At 40.1% G+C, this 24,549-nt stretch overlaps 1 protein-coding gene across 1 annotated transcript; it reads right to left on the reverse strand.

The window, feature by feature from the left end:
• Positions 1 to 15,880: 15,880 nt before the first annotated feature.
• LOC129392131 (40S ribosomal protein S27-like) lies at positions 15,881 to 16,162 on the reverse strand (the record flags this gene model as incomplete). Its single annotated transcript, XM_055084912.1, has 1 exon — positions 15,881 to 16,162. A coding segment is annotated over one exon (246 nt), but the record flags the coding sequence as incomplete, so codon positions are not given.
• Between the last annotated feature and the right edge of the window lie 8,387 nt (positions 16,163 to 24,549).

Raw genomic sequence — 24,549 nt, forward strand, 5'->3', positions numbered from 1 at the left:
CCGGCTTTTCCTGAAGTCCTCTTCTTCCTTTGATCTTCTTTCTTATCTTCAGTTCCACCGGAGATGACTCTATCTCTCTATCTTTGAGGTTGATCGATGGATGTGGTGACGTCCCACTCACTGGGGCTGGGCCTAGGCCATGCCAGGCGATGGACGGACATTCATGGCGAACTGGGCCACCCTTCTCGTTCTGCCCAGAGCCCCTCACCTCTCCTCCACACCGTTCGGTGGTGTCGGAAGGCAGGGGTGCGGTGTCTGGCCCAACCCCCGTTCTCCCGACCCCAGCCTCAGAGCCTGGGCGGGCCGGGGTCCTCTGCCACTCTCGCTTCGCCATCTCAGCGTGTCTCGCGAGTGTTCTGATTTTTAAATCATAGATTCCTGTGCCTTTGCTAGAACTTCATATAATTGGAATTGTACAGTATGTACTCTCTGGTTTGAAGTTTCTGTCACATGGTATAGTGTTTCTGAGATCCATCCATGTTGTTGCATGTATCAGTATTTCCTTCCTCTTTATTTCTGAATAGTATTCCATTGTATGGCTGTACCACAGTTTTGTGTCTCCATTCTTTGGTTGATGGACACTAGGCTGTTTCCAGTTTTTGGCTTTTCTGTGTAAAGCTGCCATGAACATCTTGTACAGGTCTTTTTTTTTGGTGAACATATTTTTTCATTTCTCTTGGGTAAACATCTGGGAGTGGGTCATAGGAAGGTCTATGTTTAGCTTTATAAGGAACTGCCAAAGTGGTTGTACCATTTTTATGCTTCCACAATGTATTAGAGTCTGGTTGGTTACTCTGCATCCTCATCAACATTTGGTATTGTTAGACTTTTAAATTTTAGCCATTCTGGTGGATATGAAGCTATCCCCAAATGGGTGTAATTTATATTTCCCTAATGATTAATGATACTAAGAACTTTTTCATGCACTTATGACCATTTCTATATCTTTCTTTCTGAGTGTTGTTCAAATTATTCAAATATTTAAAATTGAATTGAAAAATTGTGGTTTTTGTCTTTTTCTTATTGAATTTTAGGGATTCTTTATTTATTCTGAATACTCCTTATCTGTCAGATATGTGATTTGCAAATCTTTTTCCTAATTGTGTCTTGCGTATTCATTTTCTTAACAGTGTCTTCCAATGAACAGAAGTTTTAAATTTTGACAAGGTCTAATTTATCATTTTCTTTGTAAGGCTGTTCTTTTCTCCATATCCTAAGAAACTTTTGCTGACTCCCATATTACAAAGATCATCTCTTATATTTCCTTCTAGAAGCTTTATAGCTTTAATTTCTATGTTTAGATCTATCATCCATCTCAAATTAATTTTTGTGTAGCATATGAAATGGGGGAGTCAAAATTCTTTCTTTCCCCTAATGGATATCCAGTTGTTCCTGCCGCATTTGTGGCAAAACACTTTCTTTTTTGGTAGGTGCTGTTTTTATCTTCATTTTGCAGATGAGAAAACTGAGACAGAGCTAGATTAAGTAACTTGTTCCTAGGTCCTGCAGCTGGTAGAGTCAGATCCAGAATTTGAACCCAGAGCCCGTATTTTTATTCACTATGCTCTATTTCCTTCTCATGCTGATGACTCTGAGGTTTCGACCTGAATGCCAGGCAGCTAAGTGTAAAGCGTTGGCAGGGAAGTCAGGAAGCAGGGGGAGTTTCATTTGGGGTTGAGTTGGGGAGCCTGTGGGATACCTGAGTGGGTGTATTGGGAAGCAGATAGAAAAAGGAGGGAAGGACAAGTAGGGAAGGGTGAGGTAAACAAGGGAGGAGGGATGCAAGAGGTGCTGAAAGGCGATATTATTCGGCCCAACCTGAACTTCACCTTTTCTGTTTAGTGTCAGAGGTTTGGTAAGCTGTCACATCAAACCTGGTCCAGAAGAGCCCGTGAAATAAGCAAGATCCAATTTGTTTAGATCTTTTGAATCTAGGTGGTAAGGGTGACGTGAGCAAGAGTTATAAAGCTAGAGAAGAGAAATAGATTAAGTGAGGCAGGGAGAGTCAGCAAGCATCGTGATCAGAGTGCTTACTCGCAAACTGACTTAGCTTCAGGCCTTAATCCAGCCCTGCAGCTCACTAACCATGGGAGTGCAAGCAAGTTACTTCATTTCTGTGTCTCATTTTCCTCATCTGTAAAATGAGAATAATACCAACCTCCCTGAATTAAATTAGACAGTGGACTGAGGGCACTTAACACAGTATCTGACACATACTCAATATTCAGTAAATGGCATGTTAGTCATTTTTATTACAATTCAGTATTTTAAGAACGTGGTTAGTACCTGGAATATAGAAGACCCTCTGGGAAGCTTGCTGAATGAACAAATGACCTCCAGAGACACAGGATTCTCCAACTTAAATTGCACAACTTGGCAGTTTGAGAACACGTGGCCAGGAGGTCAGAGTACAAAGCTAGGATTGTGAACTAGAGCTGGTCTCTAAATATTCCAGGTGGCACAGGAGCCGGTCCAGATGGCCGGGGCTTAGCCAACAGGGCCTTAAAGACTTCCTGCAGAAAGATGCAGACTGCTGCCCGGATTCTGCACGGGGTCTCTGCAGGCCTGGAGCTCTGCTGTGGGCAGGGAGGATTCTCCTGCTGAGAGCGACGAGAGCTCCCAGACAGCGAGTAAGAGAGCACCCTGCCTGTGGCAGGGATGGCACCTTCTAGTGCTGCTGTCCAGTGGATCACAGAGACCCATCTCTATCTCTGGTTTTGATGAATGTATCCTGCAAAGTTTAGCTGCACTTCTAGAAAAGCCCATTTAAATGGAGTTTGTGTGATTAATTTTGAGTCCAGTTCACTCTGCATATGAGCAGCTAGCAGGGTCAATCAGATATTTGTTGAGTGCTTACTGGGGACCAGGCTCTGTGCTAGGTGAAGACACCGCTTCTGCCCTCCAGAAGCTCACCATCTAGTTAGGGAGATGACACACACCCAAAGAGCTATGAGGTAAGTGTCAGAGGTAAATGGCTGAACACATGAAATGGCCAGAGGACAGCTTGGGCAGAGCACATGAATAAATGCCTTCTACACGGGTTGTCAGGCCAATGATAGACATTCAAGTCCTTCAGCATTCTCTCCAGCCCACCACTTCTCCCTTCCAGGGGTGATAACTAACATTTGAGTGCTTCCTTGGAGAGCAGCACTTTAAACGGATTAACTCAGTGCCCTTTCTGATGACTCTATGTGGTGAGCTCTTTTAGCATCCCCATATTTCAGGCGAGGAAATGGGGGGACAGAGACGCCAGGAGACTTAGGCAGAGTCACCGAGCTGGAAGTGATGGTGCTGTGGAGGAAATCCAGTAGTCTCACCCCAGAGCCCACCTTATTAGGCCCACAGGGCACAGCTGACTCTGTTTTATGGCTTTCTTCTTTCAGCTATACAGCAAGAAGGAGGATTCTTGACATTTCTTTCATGATCTTAACATGTAATCACAGTGTCCAACCAGTTTTTAACTAGATACAGCCTCCTGTACATTTTGCCCTGGCACCAATTCAGCTAAAATATTCTTAATCTCAGAAGAGAAGGCAGCAAGACTGAACCACTGTGTTTATTGACCAATTTAGACTGTCTCAGGGCACAGCTTTGGGGATTGGAGCACGCCATGAGTGAATATTTTAACAGTCTGTGGCAAGATGACAGCATCTTGGCCTCAGACACAAGAATTATTCTCAGACAGGGCTTTTTTCAGTGCCGTAACTTTAACCAGCTGGAATTCTTTTCCATCCTATTCAACCTCCCAAAGTCAAGAATTTTGCCTTTGATTGGGAAATCTGCATTTCATTGTATAGATAGAACACTATGTCCTTGGCTCAGTGGGTCTCCAAGAGAAGCTGAGTCTTTATTTTATTGCAGGCGCTGGGTGTCCTAAGGGCTCAAATACCAGCAAGTCTGTTTCAAGCATGAGAGGTTGGAGACACAGCAATGTTCTGATCAAAGAATGTGAGAGGCAAACTGTCCACCCCAGTGCAACCTGAGCCTTGTATGTGAGAGAGTGGGGAAGAGAGAGAGGGGTGTTGTTGAACAGCATGGCATCCTGTGCTGGGCCTGCTGGGGATGGGCGCTGCCATACCCGCCAAGATAGGCCAGCAGAGTTGGGACAAGGGTGTCGGAATCGCCACACTAGGAAGTCCTCGTCCTGATCACAGTAGCCCTGTTAGGAGGGTGCGTATTATCACCTCTTCATTTGGTGATGCCACATTGCTGTAAATGTTTTTCGAATTTCAGTTTTAGAAGAGTGTTTAAGGTTTAGAACAGTTCCTTCTTCCTTCTGAGGGTGAGTGTTGCTTTTTATTTAGCTGCATCTGAAAACATTGAAAATTCCATTAAAAATGTATTTATGTATATGAATTTATTGTTTCTACTGCCTACAAGAAATTACTGGTAACAGTTTGACTGCCCATACCTTACCAAAACCAGATGACATCAGTCATTTAAATTTTTGTTAGTCTAATGGATAATAAATGCTATCTCACTGTTAATTTAATTTTTACTTACCTCTGGTAAGAGTGGGCATGTTGCCATGTTTTCTGGCTGTTTGTAAATCGTTCTTGTCCTTGGCTCATTTTTCTATTAACTTATTTGTCTTTTTCTTCTTGAGTTATAGAACCTCTTTATATGATAGTGATATTTGGACAGTCTTTTTAATATCTTGTATTATGACACAAGATCTTATATTATGACACTTCATCTTCTGAACCTGGGTTAGATTTTTGGAAATGGCTGGCATTTGGTATGATTGAATCAGGCTGAATTATATGTGAATTCACTTATATAATCTAAGTAGTAAATACAATTGGAAAAAGTGGTTTTGGGGACAAGCCAGTTGACTCTTGCAAACAGCTTACCTGGAAGGAGCAGAAGGTTCAAGTATATTAGAGAATATCTCGTAGCCCTGAGCATTCAGCATGGTGGCATCAGTCAGGATCTGGTACAGAGGGAATGGAGAATGTTGTCTAAAAGGGTATTCTGGTAAGTGGAGGTTATTTAAAAGGGCTTCTACTCCAGCTAACATTTATTGAGTGACTGCTGTGAGTCAAATGTGCTGTGGGCCAAGAACCCTTCTGTCCCCTCCAATTGAACGGGCATCCTTTAGAAGAGAGTGTGTGGGAAAGTCACAGAGCCTAGCCCTTCACCAGTCAAAATATGGTGTTGACCAAGCATTACCCAATCCCCCCAAATCCCTGTAACTAACTGTAGACACATATTTTACATCCATCTTTTCTGTTTTTTCTGTGAGCCTATTTCTATAGTAGTTTAGCATACAGCCTCTGCATCAGACTGCTTGGTTTCAAATCCTAGCTCCGTCATTTACTAGCTGTGCGATTTTGTGTAAATTATAAAACTTCTCTTTCCCTTGGTTTTCTCGTCTATAATATGGAGATAATAGCACCTGTACCTCATAGGATGTCATAAGGATTAAATGAAGTAATGCACACAAAGCACTTAACACATTAGGTGTCAGGATGGAGTGGGGAGAAGCATTTTGGTGAGCTGAGGCCCATGACTCTCCCAGGCTGTCCAGGGAATTACTAAAGAGGCCAAAAGAGTGAGTGGAAGGTTAGAGCCCATCCGCACTTCTGGGAAACCAGCTCCAGTTTTCCTTCCTTAGTACTTCGAGGCCTCTCCCTTTCTGGAGACCTCCCAGTTCTTCCAAGTCCCACTGCATTTTTCTGCCTATTATATACCATCCTCAGGGCCAAGGCCAATACCACGGGATCTGGGCACCATTGCAAGTGATAAAAATAAGCTTTTGACAAGGAGACAAATCCCCAGAGCTTGGGCAGCAGGAAAACTACCAAACCTCGGGGCCCTGACTGAGAAGGGCCCAGAATCCAATACCAATAGCGACCCCAAAGTTCTTGTTGCCTCTGTCTGATTCTGCCTGTAGCTGAGAGTTGTTAGGTCATAGGCCCCAGTAGCACAAATGGCAGAATTGAGGTGGAAGGGGAAAATGAATATATACAGGCCAGGGGACGGCTCTGGAGTAGGCTGTTTTAGGCTGACCTTGCCTCAGTGTAGAAAACTTAGGGCCACAGCCTGTAACACACAGTTTCTCTATAGGAAAGAACAGGTGTCCTCAGGTTGCAATAACAAAAACATTTTTGGTTTTGGAGTCATATCCAAATTCAAGCTCCAGCCTGTGTGACTTTGACAAACTACTAAACTTCTCTGAGCCTGTTTTCTCTATTGAAAAATGAAGATAACAGTGCCTACTTTGACTGACTAGCGGTTGTGAAGATTAAATGGGTATGTAAAATGCACTGTCATGCAAACAGAGGTCCCCATTAAATAGGAGCTGTTATTATCAGTAAAAGCTCATTAAATATTTGAATGAGTCGTGTAGCTAAATGGAAAACCGGCTGTGTTACGGTAGACTTGGCAAAAAGCAAACCCCCAAATAAGCACACATACAAAGTAAACCCCTGGAAGTTAGTGCTGAAATAGATGTGCCTCATCTCATCCCACCTGGTACCCTGATGAGACCAATTCGGGGAAGTTCCCAGTGGATAAACAGATGAGGGTTGTGGTGGTATGTTATAGGGGGATGCCAAACTGAGTTGTTCCAACTGAAAGTGAAATTTCTCCCTATATGCTTATAGGCAAGGAAGAAGTCTCTTTCCAGGTCAAGGGGAAGGAAAGCTACTTGTGTTGTGCCTTCTCCATTTATTGATTCCAGACTAAGTTATATCCCTTTATTTGTCCAGTAACTGTAAGGACAATGTCACAGACACTGAAGACTCAGGTGCCCATGTCCCAGTGTAGCAAGCTCTGTTCTGAAAAGAATGGACTTGTAGTTTTGAATATGCCATATCACAATATTTACTGTGTCCTCTTTCCATCCCATTCTTTCTAACTGAAGTTTTTGAACGAATGGGAAAGATTATATCAGTCTTTCAAGTTCTTGCCAAAGTCCTCTGTTCTGGTTCGTTTGATCAATAAATAGCTTAGATATAAAAGGAGAAGTTACCAGATCTCCAGGGTAGATGGTAGCCAAGAGCAGTGGTTCTCTTTGCCTTCCTCACCATGCTTGCCTTTTGGACAGAGAGGCTTTAGTGAGGTGGAGATGCTTCTCTGGCTCAAGAGAGAAATGATTGGCATTCACATATGATCCCCTTGTCCTTTTTTAAAGTTTCATTTTGGGGGCACGTGCAGCTTTGGGAAGGAGGACCAGATTCCTAATGTACATTTTGTTTACATTTTGAAAACTGATTCCCCAAACTCATATCTCTGAGGGACAAAAGGAAAGAGAAACAAAAAATGAACATCACCAGCCTCAGATGTGGAGTAACCATCTCTGTGGATCATAAAAGAAGAGAATTGCAAAAAGGTGATGAGAGACTGAAGTTTCTTGTGCTGTAGGTTGGTTGGAGGCAGTGGCTATGAAGAGTTTGGCTCCTATGAAATAAAGGGACAAAAAAAAAAAGAGTGCTCTGCAGGCATTGAGAAACCAGAGTAAGGCTTGAAGCCAGGGCTGAAGAAGAGCTCAGCAAGTCATGAAGGAAGGCTGGGTATGTGAGAGGGAAGGAGGAGACTGGGACAGGAGTTGTGGGCTAAGGAAGGCAAGAACAAGCACATAGCCTTGCTACCAGGAACTGAGCCCAGCTGCCTGCTGGTTCTGTGACTGCGGCTGCCATGTTCTTGTGGGACTGTAACACCCAACCTGCTTCTGCACTGGGGGCCTGGAGGGTCAAGGAGAAATGGGGTCAGAGAGAGAGGAACAAAGTAACAAAAGTGAGAAGAACAGACTCGAAAGGAACTTGCAACTCCAAAATTGCAAATAAATCAGGTAACAGAATCAACTGTAAGAATAAGAAATTATCCCAAATGAAATTAATTTTATAGACTAGTCTGAAAATAACTTTATAATAAGTAGGTAGAGGATGTGCCCTGTCCTAAAAAAAGGCATAACTTTCATTTAAAAATAAGGAATTATGAAAAAAAAGCATAAATAAAATAAGATCAGATATATATAAAAAATTAAAATGTGAAATGAAAACTGTAGTTATTGAAATAAAGATAAAATAGATAGGGTACACTGATTCCTAGATACCAATGAAGTAAGTTAACAGATTGAAAAACAGTACAGAGAAATTTACCGTGTAAGTTTAGAGATATGAAAGATAAATTGACTGGCTTCAACATTCTATAATAAAAGTTACAGAGAGAACAGAGGGAATGAAAGAGAAGCAATGTTTAAATACATGGCTAATAATTTTCCAGAGTTGACTAATTATGAGTTTTTGGATCAAAAGTATCTCCGAATACTACGGAGGTTAAATAAAAGTTAACCCACAATTACACATATTGCAGTGAAACTGCATACTATCAAGGTCAGGGGGGAGACCAGTATATGAAGCTGCTTGGGCTGCCATAACAAAATGCCATTGACTGGGTGGTTTAAACAACAGACATTTATTTCTCACAGTTTTAGAGGCTGGGAAGCCCAAGAGCAAAACTGATTTAGTTTCTGGTGAGAACTCTCTTCCTGGCTTGTAGATGGCCGCCTTCTCACTGTGTCCTGACGTAGCAGGGAGAGAGAGAATGCGAGCTCTCTCCTGTCTCTTCTTCTAAGGACACTGATCCTATCTGATCAGTGCCCCACTGTTATGACTTCATTTAACCCTAATTACCTCCATAAAGGTCCGGTCTCCAAATACAGTCACATTGGGAGTTGAGGCTTCATCATATGAATTTAGGGGGAGCACAAACATTCAGTCCATAGCAACCAATTAAAAATCAGAGTTAAAAATATGTCATGTATAAATAAATGACTAATATATGTTTCAGCAGCAGAAGTAAGAAAACAGACTTACAACTTCTAAGTGTTGGACCTAGAATACTATGCCTAGATTAACCGTCCTACAGCAGTGAGAGAAAAATAAAGACCAAAGGTATAAACTCAAGACTCTCATTAAAAGAACTATTAAAAGATATACTTTAGAAGGAAAAAAATCAAACAATGAGAAAGGATGCACAATATAAGAAACAACAGTGAACACAGAGATTGATTAAATATATTTATATTCATTTAACTGTTAACCTATGTAAAAAATTCCTGAGTGTGTGTGTGTGTGTGTGTGTGTGATTTAAAAATATGATTAAAATGAAAATTAGGCGACAATAGCAATATGGGGCAGGCTATTCTGGGGAGGAGGGATGTTAAAGCCATATTCAGAGTCAGGAAGATGATAATTATGGACCATGTAAAAAAAAATTATAATTGTATCAGTTGAGGTTTGCTGCATAACAAACCACTACAAAACTTAATGGCTTAAAAGAAACACTATCTTATTCAGCTCTAGACTCTTTGGGGTAGCTGTGTAGTTTTAAAAATCTGGGCCAGCTCAGCTGATCTTGACTATCACACACGTCTGTGATGGGCTGGTGGCTGGCTAGATGATCTAGGATAGCTTCAGTGTCTGGAAGTGGACAGCCTGCATGCTGGGATGCCTTAGTTCTCTTCCAAATTGCCTCTCATCTTCCATATTGTCTGCTGAGGCTGTTCACATGATAGTCCAGGCTTCCAAATGCAGCCAGAGAGCAAGCCTCCTTGTGCAAGCACTTTTTAATCTTCCATTTGTATTACATTTACTAATGTCCTGTTAGCAAAAACAAGTCACGAGGCCAAGCCCAGATTCAAGGGGTGGAGAAACAGACTCCACCCCTTGGTAGGAGGGAAAGAATTTGTGGCTGCTTTTATTTTTTTTAATTAAAAAAATTTTTTTAACATCTTTATTGGAGTATAATTGCTTTACAATGGTGTGTTGGTTTCTGCTTTATAACAAAGTGAATCAGCTATACGTATACATATATCCCCATATCTCCTCCTTCTTGCGTCTCCCTCCCTCCCACCCTCCCTATCCCACCCCTCTAGGTGGTCACAAAGCACCGAGCTGATCTCCCTGTGCTATGCGGCTGCTTCCCCCTAGCTATCTATTTTACATTTGATAGTGTATATATGTCCATGCCACTCTCTTACTTCTTCCCAGCTTACCCTTCCCCCTCTCCGTGTCCTCAAGTCCATTCTCTGTGTCTGCGTCTTTATTCCTGTCCTGGCCCTAGGTTCTTCAGAACCTTTTCTCTTTCTGACTTACTTCACTCTGTATGACAGACTCTAGGTCCATCCACCTCCCTACAAATAACTCAATTTTGTTTCTTTTTATGGCTGAGTAATATTCCATTGTATATATATGGGTGTGGCTGCTTTTAGCATCTACCACAGTTTGCTCCTTGGCCACAAATTATTCACATTTCTCCCACTTTACATGTCTCATCCTACATATAGCATCAGGCTGGAAGGATGTGATCTCATGATCTTATCACATCGGGATGAATGAGGATCCTTAGATGTGGCTCCTTGGGTAAGGTGCCTCTTGATTCAGAGATCTGTGAATTAAAATGACAAGTCACCTTCTCCCTGAACACCTGACATACAGTGGTGAGACAGAGGAAGGTTAACTGAATAGACGCATCCCTTCAAAAGGGGGAAGATCAGAGGATACATAAAATCACTGGTCTAAAATTCCCCCTAGGCCCTTGATTAGGGCTCAGTTCTGCTTCCTGGGAGTGCCTTCCCATTCCATTGTTCTCCAAGGCCCTAGACTCCATTCTCTAGTCCCTTGATTCCCCATCTTGAGAAATCTTTCCTTTCCATAAGAAATGGCCATGTTAACAGTTCAGCAGCTTTCTCATCTGGCTTCCTGTCCATAGGTAGTTGAGAGCCTAGAGACTTCTTTGCAGTTTAATCAATCTTAGTTCCCTCTAGTCCAAGCTGATGGTGCTTTTGCTGGTATAGTTCTGTCTTGTTTTTGTTTTTTTAACATTTTGGGCTTTCGGTGTAACAGATTATAGTCTACTTTATTCAACAAAAGCTATACCCACAATTATTTTTTCTCTAGATTTATTCACTGTGATTTGGGATTAGGCTTCTGTCATGCCTTTTTGTCTAGTTGAGAAGTATACTAGGCACTTTCTTAAATCTTTCAGAGGTCTTAACAAGTTGCCATACCCTTGCTTTTCTCTTTGTCCTAAGGTCTCCTTTTACTTTGAGGATCTTTTACTTGAAGACTATTCAGATATGGGGAGACTGGAGATGAGAGTTTTATTTTCCAACACAGCAGGCCCTGGGCCCTCTGTATTCCATCTAAATTCTGGTTGCAAACTGAACATTTCCTTCTTTTGCCCATTCTTCTGTCTTGCCATATTTTATCATATGCAGTTAAGAGTACCCAAGTGGCACTTTCCAAATTCTCTCTGGAGATCTACTTAGCTGTAACTGAAAGTTCATTAGGTTCATTTTTTTTCCTCTCAAGGTACTGTCAACTTCAGTTTTACCAACTGTTCTGTCTCTACATAGTATGAGTCATCATTTTCCAGACCTGCTACAGCAGGTGGGTTTTTGGGTTTGTTGTTTTTTTTTTTTTTCATTTTTGCAACCTTTGCAGTCTGTTGCCTTACTGATTTTCTGGTCACTTCCCTATTCCAAAGCCAACACCACATGTTTTAGGATTTTGTTATGGCAGCACCCCACTCTTGAAACCAATTTCTGTATTAGTTAGCTTTTACTGTATAATAGACCACCCCCAAATTTAGGGACTTAAACCATGGACATTTTCATTTATATCACTACTTTTTGGGTTGGCTAGGTGGTCTTTCTGGTCTGGACCAGCACAGTTGATCTCTCAGTTTAGTCAAGAAAGCTTTTCTTTCAGGAAAATTTATGACCTTAAATCCATTTATTAAAAATTTTAAAAATGAAAGATAGTTGAATATTGTATTATTTAAAATGGTATTTGGCTGTGTGTAAGTGATCATGGGTTAAATGACCTAGAGGTTTAACCTTGTCATGTAACAAGAAGTTTGTTTTGTCAAACTCAAGTTCCTGTACCGATGCACAGTGAGGCCAAACAAACTGAAACATCAGAGTTTGGAGCAGTTTATTGATAAGAGGGTGCCAACCAAGAAGATATGAGACATAGGCTTTTCTCAGATCCATCTTCCTGGCTGGCTGGACTATAAGGTTTTTAAAGGCAACATTTGGGCTGAAGGTTGCGGAGGGCATGATTTTCTTCTGATTGGTTGGTGGTGAGGAAACAGTGTTGTGTTTCAGGAATCTTAATCACCAACCTTCTGGTTCCAACCAGTCTGGGGTCTCTGTGCTTGTGGTCAGCATGTAGTCACCATCCTCCACCTGGGTGGGAGTCTTAGTTCCTGCAGAACAACTCAAAGATATGCATCAGATGGTTACTTATATCCCTTGAAGAGGAACTAGGACTCTGTTTGATTGCTGAACTATTGTTTCTTGACTGCGTTTCCTTTGTTTCTGCATTCCCTCACTTCCCTGATTCGTAACTGGCTCTGCTCTTTGGAAATCAGGGAAGGCCTAGGAGGCTAAAGCCTTTTTCTACAAACAAGAAACAGGGGACACAGAAAGGCTTTTGTACCCGGGAGGACGCTGCAGGGTCCTGCTCGGTTTCAGTCCCCCCTTTTCTTTGATACTCCTCAATCCTGAGGGAAACTGGTGCAGGATAAAAAAAGGAAATAAAGTTTTGGTTGGAGAGGTTAATCATAAACTTTGCAGAGGTGAAACCGCACGCCTCAGATTGGGACTTGAACCCAATCACACCTCAGATGGGACTCAAACCCAGCCAAAATTCAGACTGAGACTTGAACCCACTGTCTTTTCATTGAAATCGCACACCTGGTCTCAGGATTTAGTGAAGCTCAGGTTCTTTATGTCTCATAGCAGAAAGAATTCAGTGAGAGACAAAGTGATAGGTAAGAAATGGATTTATTTAGAGAGATACACATACCACAGACAGAATACAGTCTGTGGGGAAGGGGTGGGGATTTCCAGGAATTGGGCCACTGCCCACTTTTTGGCCTTTTATGGTTGGCCTTGGAACTGTCATGGTGCCTGTGGGTATGTCATTTAGCATGCTGATTATTACAGTGAGTGTAGAATGAGGATCAAGGTCTATTGGAAGTCAAATCTTCCACCATCTTGGGCCTAATAGGTTCTAACCAGTTTATGTCATATTCTGTTCTTAATGGTTGTATCATTCTTTTAATGGTTGTGCCCTGCCCTCTTCCCTCCTGTCTCAGAGGAACACAGTTTTATGGGGGACTTGATTTCATTTGGAGGTAGACAGTTCAGATCAGATATGGAGATTCCATGATGCCATGATAGCTCAGGCTTTTCTAACTTTTGACTCATCTAAACTTAGCTTTCATACTCATGCTAGCTGCCTCATGGTTGTAAGGTGGCTGCTCTACTTCCAGTTTTGTATGCACATTCCAAACATGATGAGGAAGAAAAGGACAGGTTATGAAAGAGGCATGTACCAGCTGAGTCTGCTATCTGTAATTAAAGAGTTTTCTTGGAAGCCCTACCCAGCAAGTTCCACTTATATGTCATTGGTAACAGGTGTGTCATATGGCATTTCCTAGCTGCAGGGGAGTCTGAAAAACATAATTTGTTCGTCTTTTAGCTTGGCATATTGCTTTCCCAAACTAAATAAGGGTTATGCTAATAAAGAACAAAGGGAGAATACATATTGTGTAGATGACTATTACTGTCTATACATGTCCATCTCAAGAAGATAGACAAGGAAGAAAATAAGCCTTTAGAAAAGTAAAACTAAGGAAACTAAGAGAACAAACAAAATGAAATAGAAAGCAGTTTAGAGGATCAAAAAGAGTTATAAAATAGATAAATCCCTAGTTAAGTTTTTTTTTTTTTTTTTCAGAAAAGAGCTACAAATAATATTTTGAAAGAAAGGGAACTATAACTACAGATGTGTAATAGATAATAAAAATCATAAGATTATACTCTGAAGAATTTTATGACAAAATTTGGATTGGGAAAAGACATAGTTTTCTAGGTAAATATAATTTGCCAAAACTACTTGAAAAAATATAGAAAATACCAAAAGCAAAAATCATTAAAGAACTTAAGCTGATAACCAAGACCTCATCTCTCCAAAATATCAGGCTTAGGTGGTTTACATCTGTACTTTATTCAACTTCTAAGAAGTAGATAATCCTAATATTAACAAACTGTTTAAGAGAATAGAAAATTAGGAAAAGCTATCTACTTTTACAATGATAATATAACCTAAATACCCAAACCAGACAAGAAGAATACAAGAAAGGAAAATTATAAAACAGTCCAATTTATAAACATAGATGCTTATGGAATATTTGCAAATCTATTTCAAATATCTACATTCTAAGTAGAGTTTATGCATGAAATTAAGAATGATCCAACATCAAAAAATATGTTAATGTAATAAATCATGTTAACAGATCAATAATACCTACAATCTGTAAGAAACAGAAAAAGTAGTTGTCAGAATTTAGTGCTTGTTCATGATTGAATAGACTTCTCAGGAAACATAGAAGGGAATTTCCTTAACTTGATAAAGAGCATCTATCAAAATATTCCAGCAAAAACTATCCTTAACAATAAGACTCTAGGCTTCTTTTCAGTAAAGACATGAAAAAGATAAAGATGCCCTTTCTCACCATTTATATTCAGCATTGTACAGGAGATTCTAGCCAATGCAACAAGATAAGAAAAATGTTGTGAATGTTGGAAAGATATGTCCTTATTTGCATACAATATGATTTTCTTGAGTTTTTTTAAGTAGAAAATATATAGTAAGAGCTTGCCAGTTTCCCTAGACACAAAATCAACATATAAAAATCTTATTCACCGGTAATAACCAATTAGAAAATTTAATAAATGAAGGATCCCATTTTCAATAGTAATAAAAGCTTCAAGATACCTAGTGGTATGCCTAACCAAAATATGTACAAGAATATTTTTGGAGAAATTACAATTACTGAAAAGAAAAAAGTCTTAATAAGTGGGAAAAAAGGCAGTGTTCATGAACTGGAAGACTCATTATAAAGATGCCAGTTGTTGCCAAATTAATTTATAAAATGAATGCCCTTCCAAGTATGGATGAGGACGTGGAGCAACAGACTCATTCACTTCTGAAAGGAGTGTAGATCAGTACAACAGCTTTAAGAAACAATTTAGTTACACATTTTTTTTAATGCTTCAAAGACACAAGTCTGAAGATTTATTGAGGACAAGGTTATATACAAATCAGAATGTTCCCTAGAAATGACACCTGAATAAAAAAGGACAAGTGGCCCCTGGATATAAGAGGTCATTGGTGATCCAAGGAAATGTTTTAGGTTAGAGGGATTAAAAGTAGAAGTTGAATCACTGTACATTGTCACAAACTTGGTGAATGGAAGCATGTCACCTAGAGTTAAAGTGCACAGGAAAGGTAACAGGCATTTTAAAGTGGCAGAGAATTGAAATATTCTTTTGTGAGATGAAAAGAAATGAGAGGCTCAGTAATTGTAGTTTATTACATTAGAGAGGTAAAAAGCCAAAAAGAGGTAGAGGAGCCAAGTACAGTTCACCCCTTTTTCTCTGGTAAGAAGCAAAAGAATTTCTTAGAGGGCTAGGTTTTGAGTGCTTCAGCTAGATACTCTTAGGACCACACAAGATTTTAAATGCAGCATCTGTCCTGGATGTATTAAATAACTATTATCTTCTTTTATTCTGCCAATGCGTAGATCAGTGTGAAGATTCAGGTGTCCTCCAGAAGTTCATGGGTTCTTACCAGATTTTCCTCTTTACCCTCTTTGCAGTGTTGGCATCAACAGCTTTCCTCTTTCTAGGTAAGGAGTCCTTATATTCAGCCCTGTGGACTTTTGACTTGGAAACTGCCTTCATTTGATTTCACAGATTGCCCCAACTGACTCTAGAGTTGCCCCTGAGTATGTGAGGTAGGAACTTCCTAGCAGTAAAACAAAACAATAAACAGGATATATCCAAAATGCGTTTATTGGGATGGTTTCCCATTCATCTTGATTCTGGGTGCTTTTAGTGCTGCTTCCATCTGAAGGAGCATCCTTCTGTAAGCCTTGCTTTTCCTCCTGTAGGCTGGCAGAGGACAATAGAGCAGCCAAGACACAAAACTACTGTTTGTGCATGGCTAAAGACGGTGGTGATTTTATAGCAACCTGGGCATTTCACATCCATGAAATAGGAATTGGGGCTCTGTACCAGGAACTTCTTGTGTTTCGTCTTCTCTTCTGGAGAGGGATGAATGCGATCCTTTGTGAGAGGTATGTTATCATGGGGAGGTCATCTCCACCAGAAAGCTGGTTACACCTTTTAATGCAGAAATTCTAGTCCTAGATGGAGAATCTTTCTTGTGTTTCAGCAAATGGATTAAAATGTCTATTGCAGCAAAAAAAGGAAAAGAAACGGTTTAAATGTCCATCAGTAGGAGAATGATAATAGTGGTGTACTCATAGAATGAAATGCTATACATCTTATGCACAGGAGCAAAAAGAACTATCGCTAGATATCTTAACAGATGGATCTCTAAAGCATAGTTGAATGAAAGAAGCAGGGTATGTATGGAAGGATATGAAAAGAATAATATTTATATACATTTTAAAGTCTGAAAAACTATAATAAATAGTGTTTATGCTTATATTTTCTTTTTAGGAATCCATGCAAACATGCCAGGGAATGATAAACAATGAGTTTGTGATGATGCTTCTCTAGGGAGAAAGGAAAGGGCTTGAAAATGGGAAGAGGGGGCTCAAAAATAGCCTCAAGTGTATCTGATGTTCTTTTTATTGAAGATCTGTTTGTCTCTATGTTGGAAATCTTTCACCATTTAAAAGTTGTTTTATCCTAAATGCAGTGAGGTATCCTGGATTGGATCCAGGAGCAGAAAAAAAGACATTAGTAGAAAAATTGGTAAAATCCGTATAAAATCTGGAATTTAGTAAATAATGTACCAATGTTAGTTTTGTAGTTCTGACAAATGTACCATGGTAATGTAAGATGTTAAAATTAGGGGAAATTGGTTAAAGGAACTCTCTGCATCATCTTAGCAACTTTTCTAAAAATCTAAAATTATTCCCAAATGAAATGTTTATTTTAAGAAATGGGGGTGGGGTTTACAACACTTTAGAACACTCCTAGAGGGCAAGACCAGTCTCTCTGGTAAATCTGATTTATTCCCGTTTCATGTTTGGTACTCCCTTAAAGTTCGGAGATCTTAGAGCAGGAAAGGGCTCTAACAGAGCACCCTATCCAGCCCCTTTCCTCTGGGAGGTAAGACAGGTAAGGTATTTAAAAAGAAGCTCCTGGAGACCAGAGAGGCTGAGGAACTCAGTGAGCAGGGAGGACTGGAACCCAGAAGTTTTATCTCCTAGGATGATCTTTGTTCCTACTTCATTGCCTCTCATAATAAAGACGAATGAGGTTGAACAGCCTCCCTTATTTGTTTGTTTTGAAAACTGGAGGAAAAGAATTACATATCACCCGGAAATGGTTTAGGCGACCAAAGACACAAGGTAGAGAGGTCAATGCGAGGTTGGTACATCATTTTGTCTCTTTGTTATGAACCTCCTTAGGATTTGAGACTGCCTACCCCTGAGGGCAGAGTGGGCTGGGATGGGAGGGAACTAAGAATTGTAGAATGCATCTGTGTCCTCAGTCCTTATCAGAACCATCTGGATAGATGTAATTGCCCCCATCTTACAGAAGAGGTAACAGGCTTAGAAAGGTTAAATCACTTCCCCAAGGTTATAAAACTAAGAGGTAGGCCTATTGTGATAGGCTGATGTAATAAATTTGTCATGTTTTCTGGAAATAGCTCTTAAAACCTTTGTAATTTCTTTTTTTTTTTTTTTTTTTTTTTTTTTTTTGTGGTACGTGGGCCTCTCCCGTTGCGTTGCGGAGCACAGGCTCCGGACGCGCAGGCTCAGCGGCCATGGCTCACGGGCCCAGCCGCTCCGCGGCATGTGGGACCGGGGCACGAACCCGTGTCCCCTGCATCGGCAGGCGGACTCTCAACCACTGCGCCACCAGAGAAACCCCTTTGTAATTTCTTAAGTGATAAGAGCTATATGGACATCTTTTGTTCCTAACTCCTTAAGTAGCACTAGAGCATAAAGATGAAGTGGGTGTTTTTTGTTATTCATAACAAGCCTGTTTCAACCACTGAGTTTATATTAATGAGGTGATTTTTGGAAAACCCCTAAAAAACCATAAGAAGGGGGCTAGTTGCCAGCAGAGCCAGCCAGGTGATTAGAGAGTTGGAACTTTCAGTTCCACCTCCTGACCTCTGGGGAGGGGAGAAGGGCTAGAGATTGACTTAATCACCAATAGCCAATGATGTATTCATTCGTGCCTATGACAGGAAGCCGCCATAAAACCCCAAAAAGATGGTGTTTGGAGAGCTTTTGGGTTGTTTCATCTATGTGCCAGGAGGGTGGTATACCCCAGACTCCATGAGACAGAAGCCCCTGTGCTTGGGACTCTTCCGGACCTCACCCTATGTATCTCTTCATCTGAATGTTCATTCATGTTCTTTAATATCCATTGTAATAAACCATTAATCTAATAAGTAAACTGTTTTCTTGAATTCTGTAAGCTGTCCTAGCAAGTGATCAAACTCGAGGAGGGGAGTCGTGGGAGCCTCTGATTTATAGCCAGTCAGTCAGAAGTCCAGGTAACAACCTGGACTTGCAGTTGGCATCTGAAGTGGGGGCAGTCTGTGGGATCTGATGCTCTCTCCAGGTGAATAGTGTCAGAATTGAATTAAATTGTAGGACACTCAGCTGGTGTTGCAGAGAATTGCTTGGTGAGGGGCAAACCTCTACACATTTGGTGACCAGAAGTGAAGCAGAATGTCATCACAGAGTAGAGAAAAGTAAAGGAGAGTTTTCCTTTTACACCTATGTTACAGGAAGCCAGGGCAGACTCTAAGAACTCATATTTAAGGAAGACCCCTCTGAAGTCAGGGAGGATAAATTCCCCAGAGCCAACAGCCACTCTTGGAACAGCTGGGGCTGGGAATGATGTAGAACATGAGCCAAGGCAGAACAACAGCCCGGAACAGACTGAGAAGAGCTTCAAGGGAGTGGGCATCAGGCATGCCAGGGTTAGAAGCCACCGCAGATTCTTCCCTCTGGAAAAGAAAAAGTCATGTGGGTAAGCTCCGTACGCTCCCACTCCTCCTTCCTCTGTCCCATCTCAGCTGCAGGGCCTGTGTCTGCTAGCCTTCCGGGGAAGGACTCCCTAAAACCAAAGGCCTCATTTTGTTTAGTTGTTGTAGAAGAGGCTCATGTGACTGAAGAGGACTCCTCAGGGCTTGATTGAGGTGATGTGGGTGAAAGTAAACTGTAAATCTCTATGTAAATGTGGTTGTTGGCTGAGCAGTGTAAACCTGGGAGGTTTGTGAGGGCAAGGGGAGAAAAGTGCCTCTTGAGAGAGGTCTCCCAGGAGAATATGAGATTAGTTGAGGTTCAGTGAATTCCTTTGTTGCTAACTCAAGAAGCATATTTGAAGGATAAGCTTCCTCACTTAGAGTAGAGCATCCCAGACTTGTCGCCATAGTGACAGTGCTCAAACGGAGGCTTTAAAACCAGAAAACACCAGGTCAGAGGGATTCTTTTGGAGCCATGATTCTCCAGTAGAGGACTCAGCTATTGTGTGCTATGGAGGAGAGGGACAGGGAGTTTGAATAGCTTCCCTTCCTTCCTGTCTCTTGCTGTGGGGCTTTTGTTTTGGTTTTTCTCTCTGAATTGATGTGGCCTTTGGAAAGGGGTGCCTCCCTGCAGAAGGAACTTGTCTTCATTAAAACCTGTGTCAGAAGCTGGAGGCACCAACAGTAGACTATCCTAAAAAGAAATTAAGAAAACAATCCCATTTACAATAGCATTAAAAAGAATAAAATACATATGAATAAATTTAACTAAGGAGGTGAAAGACCTATACGCTGAACACTATAAGACATTGATGAAAGAAATTGAATAAGACACAAGTAAATTGAAAGATAGCTCGCATTCATAGATTGGAAGAATTAATATTGTTAAATCATCTGTACTACCCAAAGAGATCTACAGGTGCAATGCAATCCCTATCAAAATTCCAATGACATTTTTCACAGAAATAGAACAAACAATCCTAAAATTAGTATGGAACCACAGAAGACTCTGAGTAGCCAAAGCACTCTTGAGAAAGAAGAACAAAGCTGGAGGCATTACAATTCCTGATTTCAAACTATATTACAAAGCTATACTAATCAAAACAATATGGTACTGGCATTAAAACAGACATGTATCAGTGGAACAGACTAGAAAGCCCAGAAATAAACCCACACATATACAGTCAACTAATCTTTGACAAGGGGTCCAAGAATACACAATGGAGAAAGAAGAGTCTCTTCAACAAATGGTGTTGGGAAAATTTTGCATATCCATATGCAAAAGAATGAAATTAGACCCTTATACTATACACAAAAGTCAAATCAAAATGGATTAAAGACTTAAACAGAAGACCTGAAACTTTAAAACTCTTAGAAGAAAACGTAAGAAAAAAGCTCCTTGACATTGGTCTTGGCAATGATTTTTTAGATATGACACCGAAAACTCAGGCAACAAGAGCAAAAATAAACAAGTGGGACTATATCAAACTAAAAAGCTTTTGCTCATCAAAGGTAACCGTCAACAAAATGAAAAGGCAACATACAGAATGGGAGAAAATATCTGCAAACCATATATCTAAAAAGGGATTAATATCTAAAATATATAAAGAACTCTTATAGCTCAATAGCAAAAACAAAACAAGCAAAAACCCACCACAAAGATATCATAACCCAATTAAAAAATGAGCAAGGGACCTGAATAGATATTTTTCCAAAAATGACATCCAAGTGGCCAATAGGTATATGAAAATGTGCTCAACATCAATAATCTTACTGATGGTGCTGAAGGACTGACAGAACAAAAAGTAATTCTGAAGGAACTGTTACTGTAACTGAAGCTTGTAGAAGGATAGAGATTATATATATATATTATTTTATTCTGTTATATATCTGATTCTAAGTGTTGAAAACTGACCTAAGTATTCTTCACTAGTTCATGTATTTATCCTTTCATGTGTTTTGTGAATTCCTATAGATAAAATGTGTTTTACGGTTATTAGTCTTACAGACAAAAAGTTCAAGTCCTCTCATTGCTTTGAGTTCTCTCCAGTGTTCAAGCTTTCCTCTACTGTGTATCATAGGGTGTCTGACCCACTAGTTGCTAATGTTATCTGGTAGTGTTATTCTTGGATTTTAATGACCTCAGAGTTTCCATATTACCTCCTTCTGTTATAAAACAGCATACAAGTAGGGCCTGAGGAGAGTTCTCCAAATCGAGAATTTCAGGACAATTTCTCTATAGGGGGTTCACTAAGAAATCCACAGGAATCATGTAATGCCTAGCAGATGCTCCTTCTCTTTAGGGAAGGCACACATGTCTCTGGGGTGTTGTGTGTTTCCAGATACTTGGAAGTCTTCTAGGTGGTTCTTGATGTGTCTAATATGGAATAATCCCCAAAATATACTAAGTGAAAAAAGCAAGGTACAAAACAGAGTGTGTCATATGCTATCATTTGTTTTTAAGAAAGAAAGTGGGGACAAAAACATATATGTATTTTTATAACATATCCCTAGAAGACACTGATGACATGGCTGATTCTGAGGAAGGGAAGTTGGAGCTGAGTACCTAGGAGTAGGGGAGGGTGAAAGACCTTTTACTGCATACCCTTTGAATCTTTTGACTCATATAAATGTATTGGCTATTCAAAGAGAAGTACAAGTTTGATTAAAAACAAAATCCTTCTACCAAGAAATAAACTAGCACACCTGTGGTCACTTTATCTACAGCAAAGGAAGCAAGAATATACAGTGGAGAAAAGATAGTCTCTTCAATAAGTGGTGCTGGGAAAACTGGACAGCTACATGTAAAAGAATGAGATGAGAACATTTCCTCACACCATATACAAAAATAAACTAAAAAATGGTTAAAGACCTAAATATAAGACATGAAACCATAAAACTCCTAGAGGATAACATAGGCAGAACACTCTTTGACATAAATTGTAGCAATATTTTGGGGGATCTAGCTCCTTATGCAAAAGAAATTAAAGCAAAAATAAACAAATGGGACTAATTAAACTTAAAACATTTTCACAGCAAAGGAAACCATCAACAAAACAAAAAGACAATCTATTGAATGGGAGAAAATATTTGCAAATAATGCAACTAACAAGGGATTAATATCTAAAATATACAAACGGCTCATACAATCAATATTTAAAAAAAAACAATCTAAGGAAGAAATGGGCAGAAGACTTGAATAGACTTTTTTCCAAAGAAGACATAGTGATGGCTAACAGGCACATGAAAAGATGCTCAACATCGCTATTAGAGAAATACAAGTCAAAACAACGAGTTATCACCTCACACATGTCAGGATGTCTGTCATCAAAAAGTCTACAAATAACAAATGTTGATGAGGATGTGGAGAAAAGGCAATCCTTGTACACTGTTGGTGGAAATGCAAATTGGTACAGCCGCTATGGAAAACAGTATGGAGGTTCCTCAAAAAACTAAAAATAAAACTACCATATGATCCAGCAATTCCATTCCTGGGTATATATCTGGAAAAAATGAAAACACTAATTTGAAAAGGTACATGCACCCCAATGTTCATAGCAGCACTATTTACAATAGCTAAGATATGGAAGCAACCCAAATGTCCATCAACAGATGAATGGATAAAGAAGGTGCTGTAGATGTATACAATGGAATATTACTCTGCCATAAAAAAGAATGAAATGCTGCCATTTACAACAATGTGTATGGACCTAGAGTGTATTATGCTAGTGAAATAAGTCAGACAGAAAAAGACAAATACTGTGTTATCACTTACATGTGGAATATAAAAAATAAAACAAATAAATATATTTAGTAAAACAGACTCACCAATGTAGAAAACAACCTAGTGGATACCAATGTGGAGAGGGAAGAGGAGAGGGGCAAGATAGGGGTATGGGATTAAGAGATACAAACTACTATGTATAAAACAGAGAAGCAACAAGGATATATTGTATAGCACAGGGAATTATTACCATTATTTTGTAAAACCTTTAAATGGAATATATAAAAATACTAAATCACTATGCTGTAAATCACTGTAAATGCTGTAAATCACTATCTGTACCTGAAACTGATATAATATTGTAAATCAACTATGTTTCAATTAAAAAAAATCCTTCTAGGATGGTTAATCTGACTTGAGACTTAAATTGGCCCCTGATAATTCACTCTTTGCTCCTATTTCTCATCACTTAGGTCTTCCCTCTCAGACCCTCTGCCTCTGATCATTTGCCTGCAACAGACATGTTGCAATATCCCCCTCCCTCTCAGAGTCTAATAGAGACTCTGCACAGGGGTGAGCCAGCATTTCTAAAATATCTCTGGTGACCAATTGCCATGTTCAGCCCTAAACCTTCTAGACTGGTTGTTCTCAAACTTGAGCCTGAATCAGGCTCACCTGGAGGGCTTGTTAAAACACACCTGCTGGACCCACTCTCAGTTTCTTCTTTTCAGCCGGTGTGGGATAGTTCCAACAAGTTCCCAGGTGACACTAGTTGGGAACCACACTTTGAAAACCAGTGCTCTAGACTAGTTTCTCCTGTGATGTGTTGATGTCCCAGTTTTGATGTCCCAACTGTGTCCTCATTTAGACATGTAAAGAAATAAAAAACGGGAGAGGTTTGTCCCTTTCCACAGGCATGCTTATAGCTCACCATCATCCAGCTCTCTCTCTAGCCAACAGTACTCATCAGGCTCCAATCCCTTTATAAAATGATCTGCATGTCACCACCAGCAGGACTGACACATCAGAAGCCTGCATCCCCCTTCATCTGTACTCCCAGAGCAGACATTCTTGTAGTCTTTGCTGTCAACTCTCTGTGAAGATTTAATTGGTATTTAAGACATTAAAAGAGTCATGCTAATTACTGATTCCCCTTCCACTGTTTCTCAGCAGGGGTACTATTAGCATTTTAGATGAGATAATTCTTTATAATGAGTATTCTGTTTAATGTAGGATTTTAGCATTCTTGTCCTCCCACCCCCAAGTCATATGGGAATTAATAATCCCACCACATTTACCAGTGCCCCTCCCCCTCGAAACTTCCTCTTCCCCTCTTTGCTGCAGAATGCGTGGTGAGGTGCCCTGAGAACCACTGTGTCTTGTATTTAAGCTTCCAGACCCCTGCCCAAATGACATTGCTTTAGTTCCCTGCAAAAATCTCAAGTCATGTTTTAACATTTTTCTTACTTTCATAAGTGTTGATGTTAAAAAGGGGCCAAATAGTGAGCATTTCTTTCTGAAAACCCTACGGGTAGAATCGTTCATGTGATGTTCAGTTCCCTCTCTGTAGAGATTAGCACTGTTTCTTTTTTTTAAAAAAACATCTTTATTGGAGTATAATTGCTTTACATTGGTGTGTTATTTTCTGCTTTACAACAAAGTGAATCAGTTATACATACACATATGTTCCCATATCTCTTCCCTCTTGCGTCTCCCTCCCTCCCACCCTCCCTATCCCACCCCTCTAGGTGGTCACAAACCACCTAGCTGATCTCCCTG

The sequence above is a fragment of the Physeter macrocephalus genome, chromosome 1 (assembly GCF_002837175.3).
Source record: "Physeter macrocephalus isolate SW-GA chromosome 1, ASM283717v5, whole genome shotgun sequence".
In the NCBI taxonomy this organism is placed as follows: Eukaryota; Metazoa; Chordata; class Mammalia; order Artiodactyla; family Physeteridae; genus Physeter; species Physeter macrocephalus.